The 27227-nt window shown below is 30.9% G+C and overlaps 1 protein-coding gene across 1 annotated transcript; it reads left to right on the forward strand.

The window, feature by feature from the left end:
- Window positions 1–14955: 14955 nt before the first annotated feature.
- LOC114333560 (KIF-binding protein-like) lies at window positions 14956–25886 on the forward strand. Its single transcript, XM_028283450.2, has 2 exons — window positions 14956–15910; window positions 25052–25886. Exons 1-2 carry the CDS (start codon window positions 15062–15064, stop codon window positions 25826–25828), a joined length of 1626 nt encoding a protein of 541 aa, XP_028139251.2. The 5' UTR covers window positions 14956–15061; the 3' UTR covers window positions 25829–25886.
- The last annotated feature ends 1341 nt before the right edge of the window (window positions 25887–27227 follow it).

A 27227-nucleotide genomic window follows, 5' to 3' on the forward strand; every position in this document is an offset into this window, starting at 1 on the left:
TGCATTCTATGGATGCTTTACTATAGAATCTCTAACGCGAGAATTTTACTGTCATCGTTGCATTTGGTTGTCTTTTTAAAGACAGATCACATGCTGTGATATTTTTTGTGACAGATATTCTTGAGTTGGGATTGATTTCATGTAATCGAATGAACTATCTTTTAGTAAAGTCGTCCCAGGAACGCAACTCATAAATATTGACGATATCATTTTAAAGTCTTCTACTTTAAAATGTATAATATACGTCTGAATTGCCAATATAAATGAGTCAGATTAAATAAATTATTAGAAGAATTTTTTTACTTAGCAACAACATTTTTGTTTATTTTAATAGTATTTTGTATTTTGACAACGAAACCCGATTTGGGCTTCGAAACGTTAATAAAATCTTTTTTTGGTAAAATTGTGGCTTATTTCGCATTATAAATAGTTGATTAATGTTTTAAAAATTATAAATTGATGACTTTCAACCGTAAAATATTTATAACAATTGTGTGTTTAATTGTACTAATTTGTACTTACATAAATAAATTACAATAAAATTTTGATTTTGAACAGTTTTATTCATGAAATAATCGCAGCAAATTGCACTCGATCTCTAAAATTAATATAAAATTTTTGCCCTCGTGACACAAAAGTGTCGGGAAAAATTCAATAATTTTAGAGCTCTTGTGCAATTACTACTGATAATTTCAAAATATGTAATATTTTTGTCCGTGAGTATTTTATAATATAATATTTTTTATATTGTTGTATAATAATCGTGATATTAAGCAGCGCTATCGAATTCCTTTCGTTGTTTTGGACGGATTTGAATATATTCCGTATACTTTAAATTTGGCTGAGTTTTTATTATACAGGCTGTTTCATTGGGAAAGTAACATGTGTTAACTGTAGAAAGAGGACACTTAGGCGGTCTCAAAAATGCCATACTTAATGGGTCTCACTCCATTAATAACAAATATAGTGGGAGTTATAATATCTATTTTGCCATTTTCTTAATTGGTTCATAACTTTTTAACCACACTGTATATTTATTTTATATTTGGCATGCAAATATCATTTCATGTGTACAATAAATTAATTTATTTACAATTGTGAAAAATCCAGGTCCGGATTAAAAAAAATTGGAAAAATATTCCGACCCAAAAACAACACCCTGTACATTCAATTTTTTTAAAATGGATTTTTCAGTTGAAAAGAGGATGAAAAACTAAATTTAGTGGTATACTTTGAATTTTCGGTAAAATGATTTTTCTGATAAAATTTTGAATTTATATTCTGAAATTATGTGAATTACGAGAGTTCTAAGTAGAAAAAACAAATTAAATACAGCTTACAACGTGTCAACCGCACTGTATATTTATTTTATATGTAACACGCGAATATTCTTTTAGGTGTCCAATCAATGAATTTATTTACAATTATAAAAAATCCACGTCCCGGGCCCGGATTACGTACACTCGATACGCATCGTATCCGCCATGTTTTCCCATAGCGCCTTACGGGAAAACATGACGGATACGATTCGTTTCGAGTGTTCGTTCCCTATGCAGATTAAAAAATATTGTATAAATGTTCCGACCCAAAAAAACACCCGGTATAATATTTTTTTAAATGGATTTTTCACTTGAAAAGAGGATGAAACACTAAATTTAGTGGTATACTTTGAATTTTCGGCAAAATTATTTTTATGGTAAAATTTTGAATTTGAATTCTGAAATTATGTTATGAAACACTAAATTTAGTGGTATACTTTGAATTTTCGGCAAAATTATTTTTATGGTAAAATTTTGAATTTGAATTCTGAAATTATGTGAATTGCGAAGCTCAAAGTAAAAAAAAATAAAATATGACTTAATTTTAATTAATACCATTATTTAATGGATAGGAATTAATTTAATACATAGGATATAGGAAATTAGAACAAATAGGGATGACACATGTGCATTTGCGGATGATGTGGTTATTACAGCAGGAAACGAAAAAGACCTAAGAGAAAGCTTGATAGTATGGAATGAGGTATTAACAAAATACGGTATGAAATTGAATAAGAGTAAGACAAAGACAATGGTAACAGATAGAAATAGGAAAAGGATAAATGTGCAAATAGATTGAGTAGAAATAGAGCAAGTCAGTAAATATCAATACCTAGGTGTAATATTTGAAGAAAACGGAAAACAAGAAATAGATATATATTATAGGATACAAAAAACAAATAGACTATATGATATTATGCATTAAACAGTGGATTTGTAAATAGACGAGAAATATCAAGAAAAACGAAAATGAGTGTATACAAAACTGTGTATAGACCTGTACTCACATATGGATGTGAATCGTGGATATTGACAAAAAGGGATAAAAGTAAATTGCAGGCAATAGAAATGAAATATCTAAGAAGAGTAATGGGAGTGATAAGAAGAGATAGAGTTAAGAATATAAAAATAAGAGAAGAATTAGAAATAGAACCAGTAGAAACTTATATAGAAGAAAGACAGCTGGGTTGGTGGGGACACGTTCAAAGAATGAGTGATAATATACCTGTTAAAATAATCTGGGAAAGCAGAAATATAGAAAGGAAAAAACGTGGTAGACCAAGAAAACAATGGAATGCAGGAATAAGAGATATTTTGGAAAAGAGGGGAACAACATGGAACGATGCCAAAAAACTAACAGAAAACAGAAAGATATGGAAGAAATTTGCGAAGAACAAAAAAGAATAAAAGAATCAGAAACAGATCCCTACACCTCAGGGTAGAAGGGATAAAGGTTATATATACATATACCATTATTTAATCTAAATTGGTAAAATATTAACATTTTGACACAACAATAATTTTTGATGGTGGTAATTTTGAATAAGTACTTTAGTTTTGAATAGTTATTATGCTGCAAATTTTGGTGTTTTGTTATAATTTTTAGATACTTTGTTGATTAAAGTGATGTATTCTTTATTGATTCTTTATTATTTATTCATTATTTAAAGACGAATATTCGCTATAAACTATTTGTTACACATAATAAAAAAACACTGAAATGTTAACATTTTACCAATTTAGATTAAATAATGGTATTAATTAAAATTAAGTGGCATTTTAATTTTTTTATTTAGAGCTCTCGCTATTGACATAATTTCAGAATTCAAATTCAAAATTTGACCATAAAACTCATTTTGCCGAAAATTCAAAATACACCACTAAATTTAGTTTTTAATCCTCTTTTCAACTGAAAAATCCACTTTAAAAAAATTAATATACAGGGTGTTTTTTTGGGTCGGAAAATTTTTACAATATTTTTTAATCCGGACCTGGATTTTTTATAATTGTAAATGAATTAATTAATTGGACACCTAAAAGACTATTCGCGTGTTAAATTTAAAATAAATATACAGTGCGGTTAACAAGTTGTAAGATGTATTTAAATTTTTTTCTACATAGAGCTCTCGCAATTCACATAATTTCAGAATTCAAACTCAAAATTTGACCAGAAAAATCATTTTGCCGAAAATTCAAAGTATAGCACTAAATTTAGTTTTTCATCCTCTTTTCAACTAAAAAATCCATTTAAAAAAAAATAATGTACAGGGTGTTATTTTTGGGTCGGAATATTTTTCCAATATATTTTAATCCGGAACTGGATTTTTTACAATTGTGAATAAATTAGTTTATTGTACACCTTAAAGGATATTTGCGTGTCAAATATAAAATAAATATACAATGTGGTTAAAAAGTTATGAACGAAATAAGAAATTGACAAAATAGATAAAATACCCAGTATTTTTTAATTAGTGAGGTAGACCCACTAAGTAGGTATTTTTGAGACTGCCTAAGTGTCCTCTTTCTACAGTTAACGTATGTTACTTTCCCAATGAAACACCCTGTATAGATTTCCTATTAGGTTAACTAAATGGTTAGGTGCTCCCATATTTTCCATTATACTCCCGAGGGAATACCATTTTACTGAATCAAAAGCCTTTGCGTAATCTACGAAACAAAACAGCCTTGGTATGTTGTGTTCTGTCGTTTTTATATTATCAATCTGGTGTTCAATATCTGCTCACGTATTCTTTTTCCTGGTACGAATTCGAATTGTTTTTCGGTTATCTCAGGAAGTGTCAGGAAAATCGTTAGGCGTTCAGTGATTACATGTAGCAGGATTTTGCTAGCATGAGGAATAAGAGCGATGTTTCTGTCATTGATGCATATGATGAGTCAGATGAGTAATCCTTATTTGTTGATAGGGATAAAGGTTGATTCTCACCACTCATCAGCAGATTCACCTGTAATTCATATCATAATCATCATCAACAGCTGTTCCATCCACCGTTGGATGTAAGCCTCCCTTAGGTGTGCCCACCCATTAATCCATTCTTTCACGGTTTTTGCTCTAAATTTTAAAGAACCGCTTGGTTTGACATGAAATTTGGCATACGCATAGCTTACATGTCAAAGAAAAAAAAGTGATATTGTGCCGATGTGTGCTTTTGCACTGGAGGTGACTTTCACCTCCTCTTGGGGGTGAAAAAATATATGTTCAAAATAAGTCCGGAAATGGGTAAACTGACTAATTCTAAGTAACTTTTGTTCTATAGAGCTTCTTTGCCAAGTCAACACTTTTCGAATTATTTGCGAGTGAATATGTTTATTTTTCAACAAAATAACCACATTTTTAGACGGTTTTTCGCAAATAACTCAAAAAGTAAGTATTTTGTCGAAAAAAACGTTCTTAGCAAAAATATAGCCTGTAAAAAAGTAATAAAAATGGTGTAAGCGTTAGGTCTCTGGACCTCGTAGAACCAGAGTTATAGCCAATGAAAAATAGTTTTAAGTGTTTAAAAAAGTTTTTTTATGTTTTTATAAAAAGTTTCTAGCATTAAATTTAAGCAAGTTACGCTCAAAATAAAGTTGGTCCCTTTTGTTTTGGCAAAAAAAAATCGGGAAGACCACCCCCTAATTAGCAACTTAAATGAAATTAATCGTTGCCGCTCCATAAATTATTTTACTTATGTTGTGTTTATATGATCTGTAAGTTTCATCGATTCAAAGTGCTTGTTTAAAAAAAATCGTTTTAAAGTAAAATTTTTAAAAATTTTAATTTTGAAAAATATGCTTTTTTTCAAAATAACTTAAAAATTGTTAGGGATACCAAAAATCTCGAAAAACAAAAAAAGTCAGCATTGCTTTTTTGAATATCATGTATTTTTTTGTTTTTCTGTTAGACAAAAATTGATCAAGATTTGGTGTTTCTAAATTTGCATACATTCGTGATCAGTGACTCGTTCAACCCCTTTTAACTACAGCCCTTTCAAAAATAAGGACTTTAAACCGATGAAACTTACAGATTGTATATACAATACATACACGAGTCAAGAAACTTGTGAAGTCGTAACGATTAAGTTCATTTGAGATACTAATTAGGGGGTGATTTTTCCGATTTTTTTGCCAAAACAAAAGGGACCAACTTTATTTTGAGCGTAACTTGTTTACTTTTGATGCTAGAATTTTTTTTTATAAAACCAAAATGAAGCTATTTTTAAACACTTTAAATAAGTTGTAATGAGTTTTCCCCGAAATGTGCTTCATTTTTTATTATTTCCCGTTAAAGTATTCCATTTGGAATTTGACGAATATGAACCTATTTTTCATTAGCTATAACTCCGCTTCTACTAGGTATAGAGACGTGATATATACACCATTTTTTTAAAAATTTTACAGTCTATATTTTTGCTAAGAATGTTTTTCGATAAAATACTTAGTATTTGAGTTATTTGCGAAAAACCGTCTAAAAGCGTGGTTATTTTGATGAAAAAATGAACATATTCACTGGCAAATAGCTCGAAAAGTATTGACTTAGTGAAAAAACTCTATAGGGCAAAAATTACCTAAAATTAGTCAGTTTATCCATTCTGGACTTACTTTCCACCCCCAGTTCAAAAGCGCATATCGGCACAATATCACTTTTTTTCTTTGACTTGTTAGCTATGTGTATGCCAAATTTCATGTCAATCCAAGCAGTTCTTTAAAATTTAGAGGTTTTGCAATATTTTACCGTTAAAGAACGTATTACATATCTGTTTACTGTTTTTTTGCATCCATTCGTGACCAGCCATTCGCTTGATGTCATCAGTCCATCTTGTTTGAGGTCTGGCTCTACTTCCTTTGTTTGCCCTTGGCCGCCTCTCGAGAATTCGAGAATTCATATTATGTTACACATGTCCAGTATTTACATCTATACCACTCTAGCTCATCGCTTGAGTCTCCGGAGGTATGCGAACGATTCCTGCGTTTTTTTTTTAATTCTTTGATTAAAAGCCTTTTCTACTTTTGCTTGTATAGTGATTGGTTCTGCCTCTCTGATTGCATATTTTTTGTGTTCTGAGACTGATGCATTACTTGAAGTGTCTGTGTAATTCTGAGCAGTAATGTTTACTTCTCCATTATGGCTTTAAATGGCTTGAAGTTGTGGCTTGAACTTTCGGGCCCAATATTTACCTTTTGTAAATAGTTCATCACATTCATGCCCGTTTTCATGTTGTTTCAGTTATTGTCTTAGGTTGTTTCTACCTCACCATGCACAAGCATTTTATTTTACTGCTTAGTTCCACTATTTGTTCAGTATTGTTACCTGTTTTTGTGGTATGGGGTAGCGTAACCATTCTTTTTTCTACTAATTCTAAGATTTTCCCTGACATCCAATGTTTGTTCTTTTGGGTTTTATGCGTCCTAAATTGCAAGGTAAGTCTTACTCTTTTTCCGCTGAATGTATCGGATGTATCCAGCTTTTTATACTATTCACTGTTTTATATAGGGTCTAGGACGTTTTATCGCCGCCAGTTCATCGCCGCCGTTTCGATGCCGCCAGTTCATCGCCGGCCGATTCATCGCCGGCCCATTCATCGCCGGCCGATTCATCGACAGTCAGTTAATCGCTATCGATATATTTCCGAATTTTCGACAGTTACATTTATTATTTATTTTTAGTATTAATTAGGAATTCTAGGAAATGACCATTCCCGTTGTCATACTTAATCTTTTAATATAGTTTTAAACTTTTATAATATAAAATAATATTATAATGATAGCCTTTTAAATTTCACGGTCAACATTTCCAACCAAGAGAAACTGTTTCTTAAATTCGTAAAGAACCCAAAATTTCTGTACAAAAATTTAGGGGAAGTAGAACAGTAAATAATAATATTCTTTATCTTTTTAATTGTCAAAAGTTTTGAACTGAATTTAACGTCGTGTCGTGTCATCTCCCATAATACAAAATCAACTGACTGGCGATGAACCGGCGGCATCGAAACGGCGGCGATGAACCGGCGGCGATGAAACGTCCTATTCCGTTTTATATATATCTTCTAATATTTGTGGTTTTTCATTGTTTATCAGTTTCAGCTGGAATTTTTGTGCTGAGGTTTTTCATCTTTTTTTATGAGTATGATGTTTATTCTTTCACAACTCTCACAAAAGTATCGGCGGCCAAATTGAGAAGGACACAACGAAAGATAAAGAGGTTAATGCTTGGAAGAAGCTTAAGAAATAGAGTGAGAAACGAGAAAGTTCGTAGACGAACCGGAGTGGAAGATATTAGAGAGTTTTTGTGCACACAAACACGTAAAACGCATCTCTTTGACATATACGCTTGCGCATTAATGGTTGAACTCCCGTATCTCGATACGTATTACCTAAAGTAACGCTCTGATACGTACGTGAGAACGCATCCCTATCGAGACGAAAGTCACCGAATGCACACGAGGATCTTGCCCGATTACCTACCAAATGAACATTTCATCAGCTTACTACCCGTTTATAAACAATTTAAGGCTATATTGGTTATTGGTTTAGTCTATTTGAGTAAAATTATTCTGTGTTTGTAGTTGGAAATTGGAACTTCATAATAGATTTAAAATTTTATTGTTTTTAAGTTGTCTATTAATAAAGCAAAACAAACAAATCTTGTATTAATTTAAGAAATACAGTGATCACCACAATTAATAACTAGATAAACAAATGACCTAGTTTCAGTAAAATTTTCAAATAAATATTACCAAACTATTTACATTATAGGTACTGGAATTCTGATGTAGGTACAATAATTTACAACAAAAAAGTACGTATAAACAAAAATAAAAAAAATTTAACCTAAGGAAAAATAATATTTTTATATTTAAATAGAAGCAATTAAAACCATACAATTTCATCATTCATTTATCTTTTTTACATTTGTATATTAATTGTATATTGTGTGCAGTGGCGGCTGGTCCTATGAGGCAGGTGAGGCAGTGCCTCACCAGTATACCAATCGACTATTTACGTTATTTCGTTATTTCATCATCAATTCTTTAAATACAATTTAACTGTTTGAAATTTGCTAAATAACTTTATTTTCGTTATATCATCATCAATAATTCTTTAAATACAATTTAACTTTTTGAAAATTGCTAAATAATTTAATTTTTATTATAAAACTTTTTTATTAACTTTATTTTTATGATAAAAAAAATTAGTACGGCCCTGACCCGTTCTTCATAACACACCGATATACCCAGTGATGCCACAGCTACCGATTTTTCGGTGATCTACCGAATACCTGTCAAATCTGCCGATATACCTAATTATCCTTTTTTTCTACCGAAAAATCAAAATTCTTAATTTTCAAATTAACTTGCCGATTTTTTTTTTCTACCGAAAAATCAAAATTATTAGAAAAATTTTTTTAGCGGATAGATTTGGTAACATCAGTCAATTTTCAACAATTCTTGAATCGCTTTTACTAGCTTGTGACACAATGTGCGAACCAGCAGATACGGATTTACCGATATCAATTTTATGACCAGTCCTTTGTCCTTTTATATTATGATTTTGGGAGTAAAATGTATCTACCTGAATCTGAATAGTGAATACTGAAGGATTGTGGATTATTTTGATACAGAAGATAATTCCAAACTACAAATAGTATTTATATTAAAATCTTAAAACAGGAGAAATTTATTTTGCACCTTTTTAACTTACAGTATTTCGACATAACTAAAGAACATTTATCTCGTTTTCGATTGCTTCAATATCCAAGACTATTTTGTTTTTAAACGATTATAAAGTTTAAAAAAATCATGTTTTTCCCTATAAAACATTCCTTGTAGATTTTAGAGCAAAATGTTTCAAATAAATATTCTAGATCTTAATAGTTTCACTTCAAAAACAATTGGAGATAATTGCAAAAAACCTTTATTTTTGCAGTAATTTATAAATGTTAATAATTTATAAATATTATTTATTATAACAAAAAATTTAACTTGTTTAAACAGTTAGACAGCTTTCAAATAAGAATATTTGTATTATGAACATTAATAGGTACACGTGTGGTAAGTTTTTTTAAAAAGTCTACAACAGGAAAAAATTTGCAGTTTAATTTTATTATAAATAAATTAATTCCTTATAACAAAACTTAAGCATCCTTGATATTTATTACTGCGTTAGTTAGACGGCTCTAGTCGAGTTACTTTGGATTAAAAAAATTAAGAAAATTGCTCAATATTACCTAGAAAGCCAAGAAAATACATTTTTTTAAGGTATACCGATTTTGAACTTTGAATGATTTTTATGATGAATGGTGATTATTGATCATAATATGATGATGAATGTAGTTTATTTTTGAATACTTATACCTAAAGTATCATTTTTTTGCAATGTGGCAGCAAAAGAAGCAAAAATGAAATCTACCGAAATTTGACTATTTCTACTGAAAAAATAGGAGCAGTCTCCCGAAATTTTGTCCAAGACTTGTGGCAACACTGGATATACCTACTCTACAAGGTACCATTAGAGGCACTGCCTCTGATGGTACCTCGTCTAGCATATTACGAAGCCGACGGAGATCGGCCGGCAGCATGACTGAGAATAATTTTTGGAAGCGGGATTAAGTATCCTTTCAGAGGCAGGCAAAAATATGCCTCTAGCGTGGTTTTGCAGTTTTAGGTAGTTTGTTAGAGCAGTTTGTTCTAGTTACGTATACTTACTATTAGTATAAGAGATACAATAGATGTTTAGAATATGTTATTATGCTCTGACTGGCTGAAAGTCATTTGCCAATGTCAATTAAATAAATAAATTAATAAAAAAATTAGAAATTATATTTTCTTTTATAATAATTCATTTACTTTTAAGTAGGTACGCTGTTTATAAAATAAATAAAAAACCAAAAAAATAAAATTTAACCCTTAGTTTATTTAACATAAAAAAACAATCTTATAATATAACCGTAATTTGCTTACCTGCTTGTTTCTATTTGCATATATGCAATACATTTATAATATAATAAAATTGGTTCTAAAATGAAATTATCACGTGTTTGCAGGTATATTGTTTGCGTACCATAATTTCATTTTGGCAAGTGATTAATAATAACAGAATCAGTCAACGGCCAAACCAGAATGATCCTAAGGGGGGCTACAACTGGTGGGTCTTTGGGGGTATGGATTTAAGGCTTTAAGGATTTAAGGCATTTAAGGCTTATAACCCCCAACCCCCCCAGTTACGCCACTGGAATCAGTTGTCCGTTGTTTTCATGTAGTATATAATGTAAATTTTGCTTAATATGGCTTTTCAAGTGTTCAACGCTGATGAGCCAACGACGAAACATCTGATTCATGCTGTTTTGATATGTGGTATCATATTAATTATTATTTTTAGCTAAAAAAACAGCTACTATGAGTATGAACCTGTTAGAGACTTAGAACTTGCGTAGCTATTCTTTTGCGAATAAAATTGTTATTTAATATCGTTTGCAAGCCTTAAAATAAATACGGTGCCGTTCTGTGACGTTATGACGTCACAAAATCGACCTTCCGGCTATTAAAGAAAATCTAACCATAATAATAATAATCCTCAAGACTTGTGTGCCTCACCATCTTGTACTATCACGAGCCGCCCCTGATTGTGTGAACATTGTTTTATTTTTTTAATATCAACGGAATTTAAACATGACTTTACGATTTGCTTTACGTTACGTTACGGCAGTTACAAAAACTACCTATTTTAACATTCATCCTCTACGGCACGTTAGTTGCTTTACGTATACGGAGATGCGTTACGTTACGTAGCAACAAAAACTCCCTAATATGGAAGGTATTACGAGGCAAAAATAGAGATGGAGAGGATATGTTGCACTAATGAAAGACGACAGATGAACAAAAAAATTCGTAAGTGGAGACCAAGGGCAGATAAGCAAAGCCGAGGAAGGCCCCATCGCTGTAAACCAATGGCCTCAAAATAATTATGACCAGTTGAATAATAGCAGAGGCGCGAAACAGACGAAAATATCTTGAAGAGGCTTATGTTCAACAATGGACAAACCAGGGCTCATTGATGTGATATAGTTTATTAGATTGTTATACCTGATATACAGATGAGTCTAAAATTGCAGAAGTGTCAGAAGCGGGAATTCGGTAGTGGTGAAATTTAAATATTTCTATTCCCTCTCAGAATATACTATTGTACTTCAGGCAGATATTTTTTCAATTTTGAAGTGTGCCAGATAAATTAGCATCAGTGCCTTTGAAATGAAACATACAGCCAAACGGCCATGGGGCTCTTATATTCGAGAGGTACTCGACAGATTGGCGGAACATAACAGTGCCATACTAGTATGGGTTCCGGTTTAAAGTGAACTACACGGCAATGAAAGAACTGATGAACTAACCAGAATAGCATTAGCTACAAAATAGTTCTATGCATTCCCTTCCGGGGAAATACTAAAAAGTAATCTTAGATCTGAAGGCAACAAAACTCTCACTGGGAAACTCTCACTGCTCAAATACGTGCAATATGTATATTGGACAAACGTACTAAGAGAGCTAAATTGCTTTTTTACTAATAATGTACAAAATTTTTTGGGCACCCTGTATAAATAATTATGCTAATATTTATATTACTGAATAGAGAATTGAATAACTTTTCAAATGAGCTACCACACGACCCATATTCTCTTAAAAAAAATTATCGATTACTTCATCACGCCCAGATGAATGACGTCACTAGTGTGATCTATATGTCAAAAGATGATAATTTAAAAATAAAAATCGACCTGTTTCAGTATTTTTCCTTAGAATCACCGGCTTACAAAATAACGAATTTATTCCTTTCATTTGCACCATACTGTATTTAAGGGTATAGGCGCAAACTGTCGCCTGTCAAAATGTTCAATGTCTTTTAAATTTAGTTATTTTTTTTCGTATCCTGAGAAAACTAATAAGTATTTTTGAAAAATTTAAAGGCAGAATGAAAGATTATGTTATTACCGAGGACCGAAAGTCCCTGAAAACTTCTATAGCGTTTATTTTAATAAGTTACAAGGGTGAAAATAAGAAAATTAAGTGTAACTTTTAATTTCAAATATCTCATTAAAAAGAAACTTTTTGGTTATTCTAAGGGACTTTCGGCGCTCGGTAATAATGCTATCTTTTATTCTGCGTTTCAATTTTTCAAAAATATTTATGAATTTTCTCAGGATTCGAAAAAAATGAATTCGGTTAAAACACATTGAACATTTTGGCAGGCGACATTTTGCGCCTAAGCCCTTAAATACTTTATCGCTCCGTGCATGACCATAGTGGGGGTATCCTGAAGCGACACCAGCGTGAGTAGCGGCGAAATATAACAATATTGAAGGTATCTTTGTAATGTCATTGCCATTGTTTGTATAACAAATTTTATCATAAATGGTAAATAAATGTTGCTTATTTACCTAATTGTGCTACTAATAGCCAAAATAGTAACTGTAGTTTTTACAGATCTCCACAGTTACATATAAGTAAATTAGAAAAAAGATTTAAACTAGGAGGAGTAAACTCAAAGGACAGATGAGATTCACATCCAATAGTGTCATAAAAATCACCAAGCTAACAATAATAAGTCGCTAAAAAGTTCTAAAAACAACAGTTCTTTATATAACTGCAGAATAAAAATCTAATAATTAAAGAAATAATTCAGAAAGCACAAAATATCGTCGATATAACTTAATTAACCTACATATAAATTTTAAATGTCAATAGTGTGAAAATTTCTTACATGTAAATAGTTTCAAATTTTCATAATTTCATGGAGTAAACTTGCCTTCGGTTTGACCAATTACAAAAAATCACTATAGCGCTGTAAATTTGAATTACTACTCCTAGTTTAAAAACGAGGATATATTTTTCCCTTTCTGGTCCGTTTGGGGTTGAAAAAATAAATCGTGATGAATTTTTAGAAACCCAGTTCTTTACTACATCCATTTTATACATAAATAAAATTGGCTAATTATTAATAATTTGCAATGTCACAATATGTACTTATCACATGCTCTCAAATTGTGAGCTCCTAAAATGTCAGGTGAAGGCGCTAGGTATCGCGTCAGTCATGCACGGAGTGAATACAAAAAATTAAAATAATGACGGTTTTACCTGTTATGCAGGGCTGCTTTATCCATTAGGCAATATGGGCAGTTGCCTAGGGCGGGAAATTGTGAGAGGGCCCCAAAAATACTGTACAAAAAAAAATACATAAAAATTAAAATCGAATAACAACTATGTATGTTCATCCATCAATGAAATAGAAGTAGGCATTCATTTCTAAATAGAATAAAACAAATTGCATTCATAACAAAAATAAAACAAACATAGCATTTTGTTATTTTAACACCATTCATTCAAAAAGGACGGAAGTCATAAATTTAGTGATTATTAGGCCGCCGGCAGCTGGGCAAAGACGGTGGGCCATTGAACACTTCAATATTGCACATTTTGCAGAAACTAAAGATTTTACTTGTCTACAGTAGGAAATCGAGTTAGAGTTGGGATTTTCAAACTGTATTTATTACAAGTAGATAAGGTTCGTGTCGTCGCACAGATATACTCCAGGGAAATAAGCAAGGAATAGACCATGTTCGGGACACTGCATGAAATATCAAGGTAGCTACTTTTTTAGTGATTGTTGACTGTTGACCTATAGGATGAAAACCTACATGTTTCCTGCCTAGTGGGGGGGTACAACGGCCTACTTCATTCAGATGGACTTACCCAAGTTTCTGGTTAACAGTTGATCCGGATGTCGATAAGATTGTTATAAACAAAGAACTTGAGGAATTGCATAACAGCGATTCTTAGCAAAACAAACCTTTTTTTCTATTTTTTGGGTCATTCTAAGCAAAAAAGTTTTTCGTAGGATGCATAGTTTTTGAGATAAACGCGGTTGAACTTTCGAAATATTGAAAAATTGCAATGTTTGAACCCCAATAACTTTTGATTAAAAAATAAAATAGCAATTCTGCTTACCGCATTTGAAAGTACATGTCAAATTGTACCGGTTTTGATTATTTGCATTGCTAAATATTAATTTTTTTAAATTTTTAAACATAAAAACACATAGTGCTTGAGTAATGTTTTCAATGCATCTCTCATTTAAAATTGAAAGAGTAGGCGCGCCTACAAACAAGCAATTTCTACGTATCATGCATTAAAACGCATGCATTGGGCACACGTCGAAACGCTCAAACATACTTATAATAATACTATGTAACATTACGCCTGATGTAAAAAAAGAATATTTTTAACACATTTCCAAACATTATTTGAAGAACCTAACATTCTTATTTAAATAAAAAATTCTGCTTGCATTTTTTTTCGCAAAAATGGTACGTGTTTGTACGGTTTGGTAAGGCAATTTCTACGTATCAAAACGCTCAAACATACTTATAATAATAATATGTAACATTACGCCTGATGTAAAATACAGAATATTTTTAACACATTTCCAAACATTATTTGAATAGCCTAACATTCTTATTTAAATAAAAAATTCTGCTTGCATTTTTTTTTCGCAAAAATGGTACGTGTTTGAAGGGCGGCTACTAGAGAATTGCCTAGGGCGTCATTTGACCTAAGTGGGGCCCTGCTGTTATGTATGTCAAGATAGCAAGTAATGACAAGTTTAAAAAAAATTGACTTTTAGTTTTCTAGAGCAACAGCTTAGTTGTTTTTAATCCAAATTTTAGTGTCACAGATCTTGACTTTTATGTCAATATGGAATTTAACTTTGAAAATATTGTTCAGCAACTAAAAGATGAATACCAAAATACTAAACGTCCATCTACAATTAAGCTGAAACAAGAAACGCAAGTAGGAGATTCAGGTGAAGATACTAAAAAAGACCAAAAATATTTAGAACAAGAATTTTTAGAATTGGAAATTAAACTAGATCAAATTCTATCAAATATATCAAAAGATACATTAAATTATTGTAAGATTCTGTCGATAATAAGTTCTATTTTATATGAAAAATCAAAGGTATCTCTAAACATGAATGCTCTTACAACATCGAAAGCATACTTGGAGAAGAGTCTTAACATTATCAAAGACTTAAGTCAAGATCCCCAGATAAGATTTATATATTTAAAAGTAGTAAACTACCTTTCTTATGTTGTGTCAAGAATGGGAGATTTTGAAAAAGCAAGAACCCTTCTTGAAGAAGTTGTCAAAGAAGAGCTCAAATTTGATACTTTAGTGTACAGCACAGAGGACTTATTTAGGTCAACTAATTCAGACCAAGCATTAGCAAAAGCAAAGTTACGAAAGCTTAAGATAAACAATTTGCAAATGCTTGGTTGGGTTTACGGGAAGTTGGGGCTAAATAATCTTTATGCAGAAACGATACACGAAAGTCTACAGGAAGAACTTGATATTAACGATGGTGATCCTATTAATTGGGCCACAAGATGTTATAGATTGGCATCTTTATTCATAGTACAGGATAAATGGATCAATGCGGTATATCACTTAAGAGCAGCTCAGACAGTTTTGGATCCACTTGAAACTTCTTTATTGCCGAACATTGCTCTTTTTAAAGCACAAGCAGATTTAGCAAGAACTTGGGTAAGTAGATGCTACATACTAACTATTATCCGTTAATATTAATAGAATATCATAAATATTTTAATGTCATAAGGAATAATTATTTATTAAGTTCTTGTGGCATGTGTTAGCAACAATAATAAATACTTTGGAAATCTTACAAGTGATATACAGTGTGTCAATTTAAAAACTTACAATGGCTATATCTCACGAACAAAAGCTGATATCAAAAAATGCTTGAAACCGTTTTTAGGATAGTAAGGGGGAACTAAAATGGCATGAAAGAGAACTCACCCCCATCAACCCCCTAGGCCCCACCCATCACAACCAAAAAAGTTTAAATTGCAAACCCCTACTTGTGATACATCATTGAAAAGGGTATCAAAAATGCTATCCAATGGTTTAAATAATAATTATACAGGGTGAAGCAATAATTGTGAAACTTTGGCTTAAATGAAAAATTTACTAAGGTTTTGTTGAATTACAAATTGGTTAAAAATGTCAATTAAGTAAATATTTAATGTGAATTGCGTTGTTTGGTAAACAATAATACAGTCTATTTTCAAATTCGGCACGAAATTTGGCAAATGTTCTAGTGTTAGGGCGACATGCTTGAGTAATTCTTTCACGCAATTCCCCAAGTGATGCAAGTTGAGTTTTATAAACAACTAATTTAAGGTAACCCCATAGAAAAAAGTAATATACTATCCTACTTTAAAAAGAACTATCCAATGGTATAAATAATAATTATACAGGGTGTTAATATCAGCTGGCTTACTATGACTTTTGTATTTGTAATGCTATCTCCCGGACTATTATTGTAAATGGTAAATGTCCGCTCGAACTTTTTTTTGTTGAATTAAAACTTAATTTGCTATTTTTGCCTTAAATCAGTTGTTTATAAAACTTAACTTGCGTCACTTGGGAAATTGCGAGAAATAATTACTCAAGCATGTCGCCCTATTACTAGAAAAACTTTTGCCAAATTTCGTGAAGAATTTGAAAATAGACTGTATTATTGTTTACAAAACAACGGAACCCACTTTGCACATTTACTTAATTGACATTTTTATCAAATTTGCAGTTCAACAAAACCTCATTAAATTTTTCATTTAAGCCCAAGTTTCACAATTATTGCTTCACCCTGTATAATTATTGTTTATACCATTGGATAGCATTTTTATAGCCTTTTCAATGATGTATCACAAGTAGGGGTTTGCAATTTAAACTTTTTTGGTTGTGGTGGGGGGGCCTAGGGGGTTGATAGGGGTGAGTTCTCTTTCATGTCATTTTAGTTCCCCCTTACTATCCTAGAAACGGTTTCAAGCAATTTTTGGTTTTCAGCTTTTGTTCGTGAGATATAGCCATTGTAAGTTTTAAAATTGACACACTGTATTTCACAATAATAATAATATATGACTCATACATTAATTTTAAGATCTACTTGAGTATATGAAGTGGGAAGTTTTAGAATATCTACTGTATAATCCTTACTATTCGTATGATTGCCTTGTGTTACCATTTATTCATCATCATTCTCTTTGGCTCTATTTATCAACTTCCCAATTATATTTTTTTTGGAGTTTTTATCTTGAGACAAACCAATAATAGTCCAAGTAATGAAGCTCAAAATAGGACAAAACCTCACGATTTTTACAGAATGGATAGATTTGCTTGAAAATTTGAGAATAAGTAGTGGATAGTCCAAGGATCAAGATCTATGTAATTCCGAAAGGCGCTTTTACCATGCGGGTGGTTGCCACCTCATGTCGGGGGTGGAAATTTTTTATTATATTTTGACCGCAAAAGTTGGTAAATACATTCATTCTAAGCAAAAAATCTTCAACACATTTTTTTGATAAAATTAATAGTAATGTGGGGACTAATAAATGTCAAAAATTTTTACCTGGAGTGGAGATAGCAGCCTATGCATGCATTCTCTGAAGAGCCTCTAACAAGAGGTGAAATCGTCGATAGGAGTGCTGGCCGCGCTCTCTAACCTAAGTAAAAAATAAGACAGTTTTGGCTTCGCATTGCAACTGAATAAAAATGGTATACATTTTTATTTTAAATTAGTGTTACTTCTATAGCGTAACTAGGTCCATTTTCCGTTGGAACTTTACCAAGCTGTAGACGGGGTTGTGAATTGCAACATTTTAGAATTCCCTCTTGTCTTCAATGCAGCATACATCTGGCTTGCAATTTTTAGGAGCCATGGGGGTGTCACCAGGAAAATGGTCCAAATAGTTTTTCAATTAAATATCTTTTAAAAATATTTTACAAATATTTTTATTAGGTTGAAAAACTTAGACATTAATAGTTTTCGATTTATTCGCTATCGAAAATGTTATTTTATATTGAAAAAATCAATGTTTTTAATAAGTTTTCTGCTAATAACTCAAAACGTTTTCGTTTTATCAAAAAAACTTTGCTTAACAAAAATGTACCTTTTGAAAAAATAAACAAAACTGTTTTTTCTAATTTTCTTTACGACCAATAAATACTTTATTATATATTAAATACTATACTTTATTATATGTTAGCTCTTCATCCTCAAATGCTATATATTGTAGTTCAACGTCAATAGATGGGAAAACTATGCATTTTTCGAGGATAACTTGTTGAAACTAATAAAGAATTTAACAATTTCTATCTTAGAAAATAAAAAAGTATCTAGTTCAAAAATTAAATGACTTATAATAAAAAGAATGTCAGTTCCTATTTTTTCAGCGGAAAAGTTATCTGAAACAACCCCCTAATCACCACCCTAATTTAATTTATTCATTGACCTTATGTGGTCTTCTTTATTTATGTATTATTAATAGGTTCCACGAGCTTGATAGGCTTAAAATGATTAGTTTTTAATAAAATGGAGTTAAAAGCGAATAACGAATTTTTGTAGTTTGGTAAAAAATGCCTTTTTTCTTCGAAATAAAAAGATTAGTATCAGAGATACGAAAAAATGTTTTAATATGAAATTATATCCTATTTAATTCTCAAGAAGTTAGTTTGCAAAATTTTTTTCTACGGCAAAAATTGAGTGAGCTATTAACAATTAAAACTTGTAATAACTTGCAAAAACCATCTTTACCAACCCTTTCAAAGTCACCTCTTTTTGCGATTGAGGATTTAAAAAGGATTTAATATTAATAACCTTATATGTCTTGTAAAAACCTACAAAATTATTTTTTAACAAGTTTTCTAAGCTAAAAAATAAAAAAGTTACGGTTAAAAACCAATATAATATGTTTTTGAAAAAAAAAAAGGAGAAATCTAATTGGAAGCATAATACTGAAAGTTAGCGATGTTTTTAGTCATAAGCCTTATTTAGTCTTATTTATTTGTGTATTATTAATAGATTCTATAAGTTTCACTGGCTTATAATGATTAGTTTTTAAAAAACTGGAGTTAAAAGCGAATACCGAATTTTTGTAGTTTGGTAAAAAATGCCATTTCCTTCAGAATAGAAAGATTAGCATCAGAGATACGAAAAAATGTTTAAATATGAAATTGTAGGTTATTTAATTCCCAAAATCTTGTTTTGAGAAAAATTTTTCTACTGCAAAATTTAGCGAATCGTAAATGAGTATAATATCGAAAAACATTAATTTTTTTTATATAAAACTAAACACTTTCGATAGCGAATAAATCGAAAACTGTTAATTTTATCAAAAAAATGTATACTTAGAACAATTTTTGCTTAAAATGAATGTTTTTATCAACTTTTGTGGTCAAAATATAATAAAAAATGTCCACCCCCCGAGATGAGGTGGCTACCACCCCCATGGTAAAAGCGCCTTTCGGAATCATATATATTTTTATCCTTGGACCATCCACAGCTTATTCTCAAATTTTCAAGAAAATCGATCTATTCTGTAAAAATTACGAGGTGAAAAGCTTCGGTTCCTGTATTATAACCTACCCTCTTCACAGATATGCTCTCTATATTCGTCTGCCAACAGGTCTGCTTTGCTCTATCTCTGCTACTCCTTCCAGGAAGTTGTAACTTTTGCAATTATTTGTAAAAGGTTAAGATCATTTTGATATCAAATATGTCCTAAATATGGGCATGTCTTAAAAATTAATTAATTAAGTAAATAACATCACTTTTTATATAACGAACAATAATTTTGGTTTAATGTCGTGTTTGTTTTTATTACCACTGAACTCCCCTCAAGATCCTGCCAATTTATTAGTTTAATGCAGTTAAATCTATTCCAATAGGGCTTTTCATCGATCGTCATTTGTTTCGAGCTTCTGTCATATGTTGTATAATCTGTGTATAATATTAATATACACGGATTATACGACATATGACAGAAGCTCGATACAAATTACTGTGAATGAAAAGCCCTATACCAACCCTCATTTCTCAAAATTCTGAGCGAAAGTATGACAGTGAATTCTACTAAAATCATCCCTTATACCGGAATGTAAGTATTTACCTTAAACTTGACATACGTTGTTATCACTGCATATGAATACGTCATAGTCCAAGCTGTGGGTGAAAAATAGGTCGATTTCAGGATATAATTCAGGAATTTTTGAAACCTATCAGGTATTGTAAAGAATGATGCCAGAAATAACTTCTACTAAAATGTAACTAAAATTTTTGGGAGCTTTTTTATTTATGACGAATTTTTAAAGATTTTTAATTTTTCAGCTTAGTATATTCATTTTAGAGAAAAACTTTTAAATAGAACATTGTAGTAAATTAAAAAACCTACAGTGAGCTATGGCAAGTTTCATTTCGTTAATAGGTTATTGCAAAACAGCCTGCGAAAAGTCCAAAATGGCCGTTTTTTGCAATTGCATTATTTATTGTTAAAATAACTTTTTTTATTATTTAAGGCTTTAAAATGAAGACCTTTCAATTATAAACATAAAAAAAAAATGAAAATGCCGATTGGCGAACTTGTTGCTTAGATATTATAAATTGTTTATCCCCAGAGGACAAATGTCGAAGGCTATAACTTTTTGAAAAAAAAAATCATAAAGAGTTCCTCCTAGATCCACTCTTATTCTAAGGAATTATATTTTCATATTCTGATGCAAGTAAAAAATGCGTAAATAATTTTTCAACCTCTTATTTCGGGTTTGAAAATAGGGGGCAAATTTCGTTATAAACATTTTGAACTGAGAGACCCCTAATATCCTACGAGTTTCTAACTTGCAGATTATTGTTGCTGAAGACAAAACTAAGATTTAAACAAAATTAAAAATTTCTGCGATCAACTGAAGCCGGGATAATTTTTTTGATTTCTTAAATCGTAGTGACTTTATTTATAACAATCAAGAAATTATTTCACAGGCAGTGACTAAAGAAAGACTTCTATTATCTTAAAATAAAGTTATTTTAAAAGAAAATTACATTTTTGCACGATTGATCATTTTTGACTGTTTACCTTGACAGATTTTATGTCGGTAGGTGACATTTACTAGCAAGTCGACGGTAAGTAATCCAACTCGACGGTAAGTACTCCAACTCGACGGTAAGTAATTCACTTACCGTCGAGTTAAAAAATCTATTAATTTTAATTTATTTTTTGAAAGAATAAAGAAAACTAACGAATTATTTATTAATATTGAAACTTCTTAGGCCTATAGCCAACATTTTTTCTCTTCAAATACGCGATCAAAGTTGAAAACTTGGAAATATCAATGCCATCATAAAGAAAAACGGTGGATTTAATCATTGAATATTCTGCCCAGAGGCTTACAGGAGCTTTCAACTGCATATGTCTTTGAACGAAATATGCCAATAGAGTCTTTTCTTCGATTCTTAAATTCTTGCCTTCGCACCATTTTTTAAAACTTTGGTAGGTATTTTGATAACGGATTTTGGATTTTTCGGGAATAATTGCGGAACACCCTTCTTCCCAAACCCGTTCAATTTCTTCAAATTCACTTTCGCTCATATTTTAATTTATAATAATCAAAATTGTACTTAAAATTATTGACAACTAAATAAAAACTCAATTCTCCATTGTTGTTATGCACCCTAGTTACTACCTAACAACCAAAGTATCTATCTTGATAAAATGAATTAAACTAGTCAATATGACGAAAATGTTTAATTTTATAATTTATAATGGTATCAATCGTGCAAAAAACGTTATAAGCATGTCGAACGTTAAGGGTAACCGATCTCAGACAATAATTGGAGTCGTCGCGCCGCTCCTCTTCCAAACAATTGTCTTCGATCGGTATAAAACCCTTACCGTTCTCCATACTTAATATACTATTTACAATTAAATTATATTACAATTATTACATAAAATTGGCATCTACATAGACAACATCTCAAAGAAGAAAAGTGATATTGGACCGATGTGTACTTTTGTCCTGGGGGTCAGGTTCACCCCTTATGGGGGTGAAAAAATATACGTTCAAAATTAGTCCGGAAATGAAAAACTGACTAATTCTGAGCAACTTTTATTCTATAGCATTTTTTCACTGTTAATACTTTTTGAGTTATTTGCGAGTAAATATGTTCATTAAAAAAAAACATATTTTGAGACGGTTTTTTTGCGGATAACTCAAAAAGTCAGTAATGTATGAAACAAAAATATAGTCCATAAAAAGGTGAAAAAAATGATGTATATATGAGATCCCTAGACTCAGTAAAGGAAGAGTTCTAAATAATAAAACAGGTTCATACTCGCCAAATTCCAAATCGAATATTTCAACGTGAAATAACCAAAAAATGAGGCACATTTTGGGGAAAATTCGTTACAACTTTTTAAAGCTATTACGAAAAGCTTTATTTTTATTATTTGCTAAAAAATTTCTAGCATTAAAAGTAAGGAAGTTAGGTTCAAAATAAAGTTGGTTTTTGGTAAAAAAACGTGAAAATCACTCCCTAATTAGCATCCTAAATGTAATTAATCGTTACCAGTTTACAAGTTGCTTTACTTGTGTATGTATTGTTTATAAGATCTGTAAGTTTCATCGGTTCAAAGTGTTTATTTTTGAAGGGGCTTTAGCTGAAACGACTTGAGCTAGTCAATAATCACGAGTGTATGCAAAATTTTAACAACCATATCTTAACCAATTGTTGCCTTACAGAAAAACAAAAAATCCAAAATATTTAGAAAAGAAAAACCTACATTTTTTTAGGTATCCTACTCCTTTTAGGTAAACCTACTCTTTGTGATTTGTGGTATCACTAATAAAAATTTGAAGTTGTTTTGATATATTTAAAATTTAAAATATTATATTTAAAACTATTTTTTTAGAAGCCCTTTGAACCGATGTTATTTACAGATCATAAAAATAATACAAAAGTAAAGTAACTTGTGACGCGGTAACGATAAATTTGATTTAAGAATGTAATTAATGGTGACTTTCCCGGGTTCTTTTGACCAAAAAAATTAACCAACTTTATTTTGAGCGTAACTTGCTTACTTTTTATGCTAGAAACTTTTTTTAGAAGACAAAAATAAATATTTCTTTAAACACTTTAAAAAAGTCAGCAATGAATAACCATTTAAAAAGTTATAATGAGTTTTCTCCAAAAAGTGCATCATTTTTTGGTTATTTCGCGTTGAAACTTTGACGGATATGAACCTATTATTCATTAGCTACAACTTTGCTTCTTCTGGGTCTAGAGAGTTCGTGAATAAACCATTTTTTTTTCAGGTTTTTATGGGCTATATCTTTGCTAAGAATATTTTTTTGATACATGCTTTGTGTGCCGCCACACAAAGCATTATTTGGAATAGAGCCCAGATTAGGACTTTCGACTTCCTCTTTGTCGCAAGAAATCATAAATGAAATTCAGGATGAAGTTAACCTAAAGAAGGTAATAAATATTGCAATTTTAATTGCAGAGTGTAGAAGAAAATTGTATGAAATAGGCTAACATGAAGGCAACTTCTGACAATTATCATTCACAAGCCAAACATTGGAGATAAACTATACCTACCTATTTCAGATGTTGACACAGGCAAAGGTGATCTCAGAAACGTAATTGGAGTATTTCTTCAGACAAATGACGAAGGATTTTACAAATTGGTACCAAGTAATTCAGAAACTATATTCCGAGTTTAATTTTTACCACTTAATAATTCATCTAATTTTTTGGGGTATTAAGGGGCTATCCTAGTGTAATAGTATGAAATTCATACAATTTTTTTGGGAATAAAAAAGTACTGTACCAATTATTCTGTAAATTTGTGTAAGCATTTATTATAAAATGAAGTACATGTAAAAAAGATTTCATACAAAAATATTGAAAATTAAACGATTTATGCGCCACCTGCTGACCCTGTAAAAAAAACATAGCTCCACTGCTGCAGTGATTGGAACTAATAGAGATCTTGAAACATAAAATTTCAAAGTGATCATTGAAATATAATTTCTTGTAACATCAACTATGGTTTTTTTGATTGGATAAAAAATGTCAATTTGGCTGTTTTTGAAACTAAGAATTTTTAGCCAATTTTATAAAAAAATTTCAACATTTCGTTATTTTTCTAAATTTTAATATTATTCAAAAATCCTAGTTGATGGTATAGCAAACAACTTATATCTCCATAATCACTTTGAAATTTTATGTTTCAGGATCTCGGTTAGTCCCAATAACTGCAGCAGTGGAGCTGTGTTTTTTTTTCACTGTGCCAGCAGATGGCTAATAAATCGTTAAATTTTCACTATTTTTGTATGAAAATTTTTTACATAACTTCTTTTAACATAAATGTTCGTGAAAATTTTCAAAACAATTAGTACAGTACTTTTTAATTTAGAAATTCCCAAAAAAGTTTATCAATTTCGTACTTATACACTATAATAGTCCCTTAAGGCCTCTAATACGTTTCATCAAACTTTTTTAGAGGTAGCAGATATAAACTAAGGCTTTAAAATATCGTTATAGGGGTTGCAGCTACGAGAGATTCAGTTGTAATTACTTATTCTAATTGGGAAATAAGCCACAATTTAACTTGAAAAATGATTTTATTGACGTTTCGACTTTTACCTCGGACGTCGTTATCAAAATAAAAAATATTACTGTAATAATACTGGACTTCTGATTATTTCAATTAAATATTTCATTTCTAGTAGACTAAGCATGAACGACAAAGTTATCTCGAAGTTTTATAAAATTTGACTTATGGGGATTTGATTTTTACCAAATTATAAATATCCATTTTTAAATTTTAGGTACAATATGGATTGCAGCTCTTTAGTCGTAGTAGACGGTCTGTCATGGAAAAAGTGTGGGAAGATGCTTGGAAACTTTGTCGCCAAAATGAATCATCTGATGCAAACAAGTTTAAATTTACAGGATTAGAAATTCACCCACCAAATGTTCCTGTAAAAGAGATTACGAATATACAAGAAGCACGCGAATTATTTACGTATACTCACAAGTGGTTAAAGCGGGCCAGATCATTTTACAATTTAAGAGATTATCCACTACAGTATGTTAATGTTATACAGGAATTGAATGAGCTTTATAGATATCTTGCGTTTTATGAAAAAGATATAGACTCTCAATATGAAGTTCATAAAAAACGACATGAAACCTTGGAAATGTTAAGTTCCCTATTACGAGAAGTACGACCCACTGGTTATAATACCGTAAGTTTGGAAATCGTTAAAGAAATTATAGATGTGCAGTTAGAAATGATGCAGATAAACTTAAAAAGAGTATTTAATCCAAACGAGGACACCAATTATTCACAAGAAGAAATAAAAAAGAAAATTGAAATTTTTAATTCAGTTAATGATAAGATGGGAAATCTATGTAAAGACGTTAATAACAGTAGTCCCAAATTTGTTAGTGATATTGATGGATTAGATCATCTGTTGCCGTCTAATATTTTGGTAAAATCTGATGTAGATACAGAACCCGACTTAAAAAAAGAAAGTAAAACTACAAGTGAACAACCAGCTAGAGCTGCAGAACTTAAAAGTGAAGGGACTAAAAGCAAGTAACAATATGTTTATTTAAATAACATTGTTTTTTATGTTTTTATTGTAAATAAAAAATTAAAGAAAATGCTTAGAAAATTGTGATATTGGGCAATTCGAATAATTATACTTATTGATTCATTATAAAACACTTAACATATTATAGTGGAGTCACTGAAGGTTTTCACCTCCCATTTCGTTGAACCTTCATCGATTTTCATGAAAATTGGTGAGTAGTTAGAAGATACTCCAAGGAACAAAGGAGACATGATGCCAACTTGCGCTTTTACCCTGGGGGTGGATGCCACCCAGGCACGTAGCCAAGGGAGGGGTCCATGGGGTCCGGACCCCTCCCAAAACTGCATCGGGTTTTGTACCAAGGCAGCAAGTTTATCTCGATGTTATTATTAATATTTTTAAAAAAGTGAACGTAAATATTATTATTTTTTATTAGGATTATTTCTGTTTTTATTCAGTGTACGGATCAACTTATATCCAATTTAAAAATCAAATTTAGCAAAAACGAAAGTATTCTATCAGCATTTCAAATTCTTTAAACTGTATTTGCCTCTACACAAAAAGTAAAATTGCTAGAAAATTTGGATGCCTATTACTCCCACGACACTTCCCTTACTGCAATAAAAGCTGAATATATGTTATGGTGTAACTGTCTTAAATATCATCTATGGAACCAAATACCGAAGCAGTGGCGTGCTGGCCATATAAATGAATCGGTGCAATCACCGAGAGGCCGCGGTCTCTTGAGGCCGGTCAAATAGGTTCACAAAAAATTTTAGATGTAACTAAAAAAAATATTTTTTTAATTTCTAATCGAATGGTAATTTTGCTAATAATATGTATTAATAAACATTTCAAAAAAATTACAATTTTTTTAATTGTAAAATACAAGTTAAGTAGGTAATTAAATAAGACTATACAGGGTGAGGCAGATAAAGGGCCTATTAGAAATATCTCGAGAACTAAAGGTAAGAAAATCATGAAAATTGTTATAGAGGGGTTTTGAGGTGTGAGCTATTTAATGAAAATATTTTGGTGACACCCTATATATTTTTACATTTTTGGATTCTCCTCGATTTCTTCTTTCTTTAAATATAAGGTTTGGTAATATTATACAGGGTAGGTTAAAAGATAATTACGTTTTCTTATTAATTTCGTAGCAATATTCACACCCTGTAGGCTTGTAGTAGTTTGACATAATACACTCTATTTATCTTCAAATGATTTTTAATATAGTCTTCTATTGTTAACAATTATTAGGATAGCTAAATTTTTCGTTTTAGTGTACAGGGTTGGTCGAAACACGGAATGAGTATTTTCCGAGTTTTCTTAAATGGAACACCCTGTTTTTTAGTATTGTAATGAAATGTTGTTTTATGGTACATTTTAATTACTTAAGCACTCC

Source organism: Diabrotica virgifera, chromosome 2 (assembly GCF_917563875.1).
Source record: "Diabrotica virgifera virgifera chromosome 2, PGI_DIABVI_V3a".
Lineage (NCBI taxonomy): Eukaryota > Metazoa > Arthropoda > Insecta > Coleoptera > Chrysomelidae > Diabrotica > Diabrotica virgifera.